This window comes from Nematolebias whitei, chromosome 9 (assembly GCF_014905685.2).
Source record: "Nematolebias whitei isolate Nwh7 chromosome 9, NemWhi1, whole genome shotgun sequence".
Taxonomy (NCBI): Eukaryota; Metazoa; Chordata; class Actinopteri; order Cyprinodontiformes; family Rivulidae; genus Nematolebias; species Nematolebias whitei.
This window is the reverse complement of record NC_056506.1, coordinates 12,319,908-12,327,939: the sequence shown is the minus strand read 5'-3', so window position 1 is coordinate 12,327,939 and position 8,032 is coordinate 12,319,908. Positions and strand designations below refer to the sequence as shown.

At 44.5% G+C, this 8,032-nt stretch overlaps 1 protein-coding gene across 1 annotated transcript in view; it reads right to left on the bottom strand.

The window, feature by feature from the left end:
• The window catches only part of LOC119414877 (granulocyte-macrophage colony-stimulating factor receptor subunit alpha-like), a 25,282-nt gene extending 20,549 nt beyond the window's left edge, over positions 1 to 4,733 (bottom strand). The window contains exons 1-4 of the mRNA XM_037681997.1: positions 4,712 to 4,733; positions 1,783 to 1,829; positions 1,516 to 1,670; positions 1,209 to 1,384 (exon numbers count right to left, since the gene is read on the bottom strand). Of these exons, the coding sequence (XP_037537925.1) occupies positions 1,209 to 1,384; positions 1,516 to 1,670; positions 1,783 to 1,829; positions 4,712 to 4,733 (400 nt within the window). The remainder of the gene's footprint in view (positions 1 to 1,208; positions 1,385 to 1,515; positions 1,671 to 1,782; positions 1,830 to 4,711) is intronic.
• Between the last annotated feature and the right edge of the window lie 3,299 nt (positions 4,734 to 8,032).

The window sequence follows — 8,032 nt, the reverse complement described above, 5'->3', positions numbered from 1 at the left end:
AAAAAAAAAAAAAAAAAAAAAAAATTCAGAATCGCATCGAATCGCCAGACACTGAGAGATTTGCATGCTAATCAACAGACTTGATAAGCTCATCAAGACAGCTGGCTCAGTTTTTCTTATATCTTGTAATGCATTGTGTATTTGCTTTGCTGCTTTGTATTGAAACTCTGGCACATTTTCCTGCGGGATCAATAAAGTTCTATCTTATCTGATCTAATATTATCTTGAGAGAATGTGGAACTTCTAGTTTGGGAGGTGCAGCAGGGTTAAGAACTCGAAACAGTGGACCAGATCTTTCCCCTGCAGAATTGCTGATGGAGGTCCAGGCAGTTGAAGGTATTGTGGGAAGATGGGTTGCCAGGCACATTAGGCTCACTCTTTCAGTTCCAGTGGAACCAAGTAAAGAGCTGCATATGCGTTGAGCTCATTTCCAGTGTGGGTTGGACTCTTCCAGGGCTTCCACCTGTCAACGAGCCTGTTTGTGAAGCTCATGGACAGGATCCCAAAAGCAGAGTGTCTGGTTGTTGAACCTCAAGGTCTCATCTTTATTTTTTCTGAAGACAGTGTGTTTCTGTTGGCATCTTTGGACCATGACCTTGAGCATGCATTGGAGCTGTTCACAGCCGAATGTGAAACGGTTGCAATCAGAGTCAAATGATCAGGAATGAAGTTTCTGTCTGGGTTCAGGGTGTATTTTCCTAAAGAGGAGGAGTTTAGGTATTATGCTCGTAAGTGATGGCAGAATGAAGTGGCAAATGAATCAGCGTAGCCTGCAGTAATGAGGAAGTTGCACCAAGCCACATGGGTGAAGAAGTAACTTAGTGCTCCATCTACTCTCCAAGATTAACCCAAGGTCATGAGACATGAATTATGGTTTTTGAAAGCTCTTCAGGGCAGACTTGAAGAACTTTAATTTTGTTTGATGATATGGTATGTTAAACACTTTACAGCAAAATCACTGACATTCTTACTTCCTGCACCACATTCACTGTCATTGTGCTACAGATGTTTATTTAACCAGCTGACAGGAGCTTAAAAGTTGCCATTTTACATCATTTTCAAATGTATCTATAATTCAAAGACTTTGAGTTTTTCCAAAACTAGATGTGCAAAATGTCTTAATCCTTGGAGTTCCACAAACCTCTAAGATCTGATCACGAGTTCAGGATTATCATGTGAATCAAACGGTGTGTGTCTGGGATACATACTCAGCACATCCACGTCGTATTTGCTGGCGTAAACTTTCCATTTGCCATTCCGGGTCATGTTAAACAGAATGACTATATGATTCTTCTCATCTTCATTGAATTTCCAGGACCTTGATCCAACTTTTTCCACAGAGACGTAGCTTTCAAAATCAACCAATGTATCATTTTCACATTCTCTACACAGGGAAGAAAAGACAGTTTCTCAGGGCAAGCTTTTCTGATTGTGTTCCTGCTCTAAAATGTGTCACATTCACACACTTTCATTGAGTTCTGCTGAAGAAAACCCTCAATAATGTGTACTGAATACCTGATATAAACAGAGAGGTGAGCATCCTTCTCCAAAGTGTGGAACAACCAGGAGCAATTCATGATGAGTGTTGGGTACAAGAGGCATGAGAAGGTTTCTTCCAGCTCAGTCCTTTCTACTAAATCAAACAACCCTGTTGAGCTCTGTACCAAAACCTGAAAATGGTCCACAAACATCAAGTGGAGAACAAAATGAAAATCTACTTTTAACACAACTCTGCAGGCTTTGTGATGTTGGGTGAATATGAAACACATTTTGAAATCTCACTTCGTCAAGTCCATAGTTGCAGATGTCTGAAACGCCTTCAGTCCTTTCTAGAAGAAAATGTGGATCAAGAGTTATCGGAGAGGAAAACACAAAACTTGTTGGCAAGTTCTTGCCTAACAGTGTGCAGCCCTGTGTGAGCATCATCACAGCCATTAAAGGGTTAACTCATCATAACTCAATCAACTGGCCTCTTAGTGTTTTTGTCCTCTGTCACGGAGAGAAGAGGAGGAATTAGAAATAGCCTCGGTTCATCTGTGCATGTTGTGGCTGCATCAAGGTGTAAGAAAGATCACCATTGAAAATTGTGCAGTCAGGTCAATATCCAAGATGGCCACCGCACCATACTGTATGTGTATGTAAACCTGCCACATTGATCATTGGAGGAAACAATGCTTTCTAGTTTTTATTTTGTTTGAAAGTAAAGTTTCCTCAAATGATTGGGGTGGCTGAAGATTAATCTGTGGGGCCAAGGCCACAATCGGTCACCCCCTGGCTCCTCCACTACACCTGGTAATGGATAAAACTGCTCCCTCCACTCACCAGGATCTGTCACTGCGCTACCTCAGAAACAAACAAAGACAGTGACGAAATGTGATAGTGGTTTTGTCATCCCTTTATCTCGTTGATATTTGTTCCCTGGGAATATCTGATAGTTGCTTATTTCCTGCGCTTTCCTGGTGCCTCTGCCTGCAGGTGATCTGATCAAACTTATTCAAACTTCAACCAATCTCAAAACTTCCATTTCTTTCTAAAATCATGGAGAAAATAGTTTTTAGTCAACTAACCAAGTTTCTGAATGAAATGGAATTTTTGAGATTTTTCAGTCAGGTTTTAAACAACTACACATCACAGAGACAGCCTTTGTAAGGGCCTGTAATGACATTCTGCTAGCGAAGGACTCTGGTCAGTCTGTGATCCTGGTACTCCTTCACCTTACTGCTGCATTTGATACTTTTGACCATAGTATCCTTGTGTCATGGCTAGAACACTGGGTTAGGATTAGGAGTGCAGCATTAGAATGATTTTGTTCATATCTGAGTGACAAGAGTTTCTGTGTCAGTTTTGGTAATCATTTATCTGCTTCTGTCCCTCTTTCCTGTGGGGTCCCGCAAGGCTCCATTCTTGGACCACTCCTGTTTTCATTACATCTGCTCCCCTTAGGGTCTATCATTCCTGAGGAATACATTTTATTTCGTTTCATTGTTATGTTGATGATTCTCAGATTTATCTGTCCTTAAAACCTAGCACTCCTTTTCCATTTGCCCTTTGCTAAAATGTCTTGAGGACATCAAGACATGGATGGCTTCAAACTTCTTAAGTTTTAATGATCAGAAAACTGAGGCCATTGTGTTTAACTCTAGCTCTGTGGCTGTCACTGATCCTGTAAACCTGCACTCACTTCAGCCATATCCAAAGCAGTCTGTTACCAATCTTGGGATAGTTTTAAACTCGGACTTTAAGTTTAATAAACAGATCAACTCTGTTCTTCAAAAAAACTTCTTTCAGCTAAGGCAGATAGAAAAGGTTAAGTCCGTTTTGTCCAGATCTGACCTTGAAAAATTAGTCCATGCATTCATTACAACCCGGTTGGACTACTGTAACTCACTTTATGTTGGGGTCAGTCAGGCTTCGCTTTCACATCTCTAGCTCGTACAAAATGCTGCAGCCCGGCTACTAACCAGAACTTGCAGGTTTGAGCACATTTCACTGGTTCTGTCCTCTCTTCACTGGCTTCCTGTGTGGTCAGAATTGATTTTAAAATTCTCCTGTTGACATTCAAGTGCATTACTGGCCTTGCACCCTCATACCTCTCCGACGTTCTTCATCCTTATGCGTCTTCTCGGGCTTTGAGATCATCAGATCAGTTGCTTTTGGTGGCACCAAAAACCAGATTGAAGGTCAGAGGAGATTGAGCCTTTTCAGTTGTGGGCCCTAAACTCTGGAACAATCTGCCCATCATCATTACCGTGCTGCTGTTCGGCATATTGTTTTTGTACTACTATTGCTTAGCGTATTTTTAGTTAACGTTTTTCTTGGTTCATATCTTAGATCTTATTACTGTTTTTCTTTTACATTTTATACTTTTATTGGATGTAACTGGGACCCTGTGTATACAATTTCGTTCCACCACATGTTCCACATGTGGTGCAAATGACAAATAAAGAACCTTGAATCCATGAGCATTCGACAGGCCCTCAGTCTCCGCTTTTAAAACTCTCCAGAAAACACATCTGTACTCACTGACATTTAACACAGGGTGATCTGATTTAGATTTTAAAAAAATTATTCTTCTATTTTGTATAGGCTTCGCCCTTTAAGGCTGTCGCTGATGGATTTATCCCATTATGCGAAGCATCACACTGAAAAAATTTAGTACACGCCCACCTGCTGTGTGGGCCCCACTCGATCCGTATAAGTTACGTCAAGAGTGGGTAATCGGCTCCTATTTTTTCTTCAGCAAGCTAATAACACTGACCTTTGACAAGATGTCTAGCTCCAACACCATCCGCTTGTGTCCATCTTGCAAGACCGGTTACTTGCTTAGCTTTGACCGGCACAACACCTGCGAGGGATGCCTGGGTCCCCGCCACGTCACCCACGCTTCCTCCTGCCGCCTCTGTGACGATCTTCCACCGGAGGAAAGGCAGAGGAGAGCAGCCTTGTTTAAGGCTAACGTCGAGGACTGCCTGTCCGTGGCGGGACAGTTCGCTAGTTCCGTTGATTCGCTGGACGACGCGATCGACTTCTTCGACGCTGGCTGTCGGAGCGAATCGGATGGTTCCTCTGGGACTGGTGATGTTAGCAGCAGCCCCGATGCTCGCTCCCTCCCGGGGGAGCGCAGTGTTGGAACGAGGGGGGCCGAGCGGATGCTCGACCCCTCCGGGCTTTCCCGCCTCAACGGCCACATCGCTCCCTGCCGTCGGCGCACTCCTTTTGGAGTTGCCCGACATTATCCGGGAAGCTGCTGACATGAAGGGACTTTCCGTTCCCTTAACACCCCCCCCCCCCCCCCGCCCCGCCGCCCAGATCGGATGATCTTGCGGGAAGGTTTGGCTCCACGCCGGCTCGCCGTCCTGATCCCATCTGGCCTCGGTTTCTGATGTTGTATTGGAACGAGGCCGCAGCCGGTCCTGGTAAACTGAGAGCGCCCATCTCCACTTTCGCTCCCATCACCAGAGTGGAGGCGTTCACCGAGCGGGGCTTTCCCTCGGTACCCCCCCCCCCCCTTGAGCCAAGCCTTGCGAAAGCATTAGGAGCAAAGCTGTCCAGGTTGGAGCAGCATCCTGTCCCTCCTGGGAAACACGACCAGACGGTGACCACACTCTCCAATCGAGCTCATCAATGGGCTTTTCAGGCAGCCGCAGCTAACAACAACGTGGCGCTGCTAGCATACAGCGTGTCCAAGAGGCTGGAGGCTGCAGATCTGCCTGAGGAGACCAAAAGCTCCCTCTGTAAGGCAGCTGACGCCATCTTCAACATGTGTGCCTCTTCTGCGGTTTGCCTGTCCAGGATTGCAGCGTGGATGATGATGATTCAGCGATCCACCTGGCTTCGTCACTCCCCCTCGCTGCCGGAGAAACTGCACAGAGACCTGATGGAGGGCCCCATCACAGCGGACGCGCTGTTCGGGAGCAGCTTCAAAGCCATGCTGGCGAACTCCAAGCTGTCGGAGGAGGTGTCGGAGACTGTGCGCCACCTCATCAAGCCGTGCAGCTCATCCCGCCCCCCGGCCCGCTGGAGAGACCATCGTGAGCAGAGGCAGAAGCAACGACGTTCCACGGCCATGGCCGCCGCGGCGGCGTCTCGCTCATCTCCACCACCAGCCCCGCCCGTCAGAGACCAGCCCTCTTCATCCCGGCAACCAGCAGTTCAGCGTTTCCCCAGAGATCGCCTGCAGACGGCGCCCTGGGCCAACAAATCGCAGAGCTCACGGGGGAGAAGATTTTAAAAATGACGGTCTGCGGAGGGTGTGTGTAAAAGTGACACAAAAGTTGAAATAAATCATCATTCAATGATCAAAGTGTCTGTTTTTAGCCAGTCTGTAAGCTTGGATGAACTCACAGCGGCTGCGCACACATCCTCCACACATAACGAGCCGGTGTCCTTAAATAAAGGTTTTTTAAATTCACTGTCGCTCCAAGACATGACGAAATCTGTTTATACTGTTCAGCCACGAATCAGTTGGTTCATGCCCCCCCTCCCCCCCTTTTCACAACATCTTCCTTCCCCGTTGAAATTTTCCGGGGCGTTCATGTTTTTCAGAACGCATGGTTACACAACATGCGTCTGTGCATGGCACACATAACTACGCAATGCGTAATTATGCACATGGGGAGCTGAGTGACAAGACGTTTTTGTGGGCAAGCTTCTGTCTCATACGGTGTTCGAATGGACCCAGTGAGGCGAGGCCAACATCCGCTTCGCCCATAACCCATCAGCGACAGCCTTAAAGGGCGAAGCCTATACGAAATAGAACGTTGGTTACGTATTGTAACCCCAGATTCTATGAGTATAGGCGTAGCCCTTGAAGCGTCGGGCCTCACTGGCTCCTGAATGGCTGAAGAAAAAATAAAGCTATTTGGGAGCCTATTACCCGCTCTTAACGTAACTTATATGGATCGGGTGGGGCCCACACAGCAGGTGGGCGTGGACTAATTTTTTTCAGTGTGATGCTTCGCATAACTGGATAAACCCATCAGCGACAGCCTTAAAGGGCTACGCCTATACTCATAGAATCTGGGGTTACAGTACGTAACCAACGATTCTGATTGTGTTTATGCTTGTGTCGTATTCCTAATAACACATGGTCATCTGATCTGATTTAGTATTTCATTCTTTCTGTCTGTATTTCTGATTTTTTTTTATTTTTTATTATTATTATTACTTGACTGAGGTTTTGGTTTTTGGACCTGATCACCTTAGGAATTAATTTTTCAGTCTTTCTCCCTCCTTAGACGGCATTAATCTGTCCTCCAGCTCTAATGTTAAAAATCTTGGTGTTATTTTTGATCAGGACATGTCTTTTATCACCCACATTAAAAACGTTACTAGAATTGCCTTCTTCCACCTGCGTAATATCACTAAAATTAGAAAAATCTTATCTAAAAATGATGCAGAAAAACTGGTCCATGCATTTGTCACGTCTAGACTGGACTATTGCAATGGTTTATTATCTGGATGTCCAAATACTTCTTCCTTTTAAAAGGGAGTTTTTCCTTTCCACTGTTGCCACTGTGCTTGATCAGGATGGGAGACTGCAACGAAGCCAAGATTCATCTTGTCTGCTGGATTCCTTAGATAGAGAACTTTACTAATTGGCTTTACGTATGTGAATGTTCCTGTAAAGTGCCCTGAGACAACTTTGTTGTGATTTGGCTCTATATAAATAAACTGAATTGAATTAAATTGACATTTGACACAAGGTGATCTGATTTACTATTTCATCATTTCTAATTATATTTTGTGGTTTATATTTTTATTCCTGATGCTGTCATTATATCTTGTTACTTTTTATTTGATGCTGTGACCTTTTTGTTAAGCACTTTGGTAACAGTTTCTGTTTTAAATGTCCTATATAAATAAATCTGACTTGACTTGACTGATGGTGGCTCGGCAGGGTGAAGGAGGGCTGATGGAACTGAAATCACAAGTTTCCTAAAAACCAACAACTCTGCTCAAGAAGCCAGAACGGACCAGAAATTCAGACAGGACATGAATAAGTTCTGTAATGTACTCATTTTCTGTGGGTCTAGATGTTCTCCAAAGCTCTTTTGTCCCCCACATTAAAAACTTTACTAGAACTGCCTTCTTCCACCTGCATAATATTGTTAAAATTAGAATCATATCTAAAAATGATGAAGAAAAACTGGTTCATGCATTTGTCACGTCTAGACTGGACTATATTATCTGGGTGTCCAAAAACTTCTTTCAAACGTCTTCAGTTGATCCAAAATGCTGCTGCCAGAGTCTTAACTGGAGTTAGTGGGAGAGATCATATCGCTCCAGTTTTATCCAAAAAAGTTCAATCTGGTCCTCTGAACATTCAAAAAAACATAAGCAAAACAAAGCAAAAGAAATCTAGAAACGTTTCGTCTCTCATCCAAGAGACTTCCTCAGTCTGAGGTGCTGTTTTCAGCTCAGTCTCTTAAATAGCACCTTCTTAGAGTGGATCAACCAGTTTGCTGCTGACAACCAAAACCAGCTGATCACATGCTCAAGAAGGACCATCAGCCTAACAATGGATCATTAG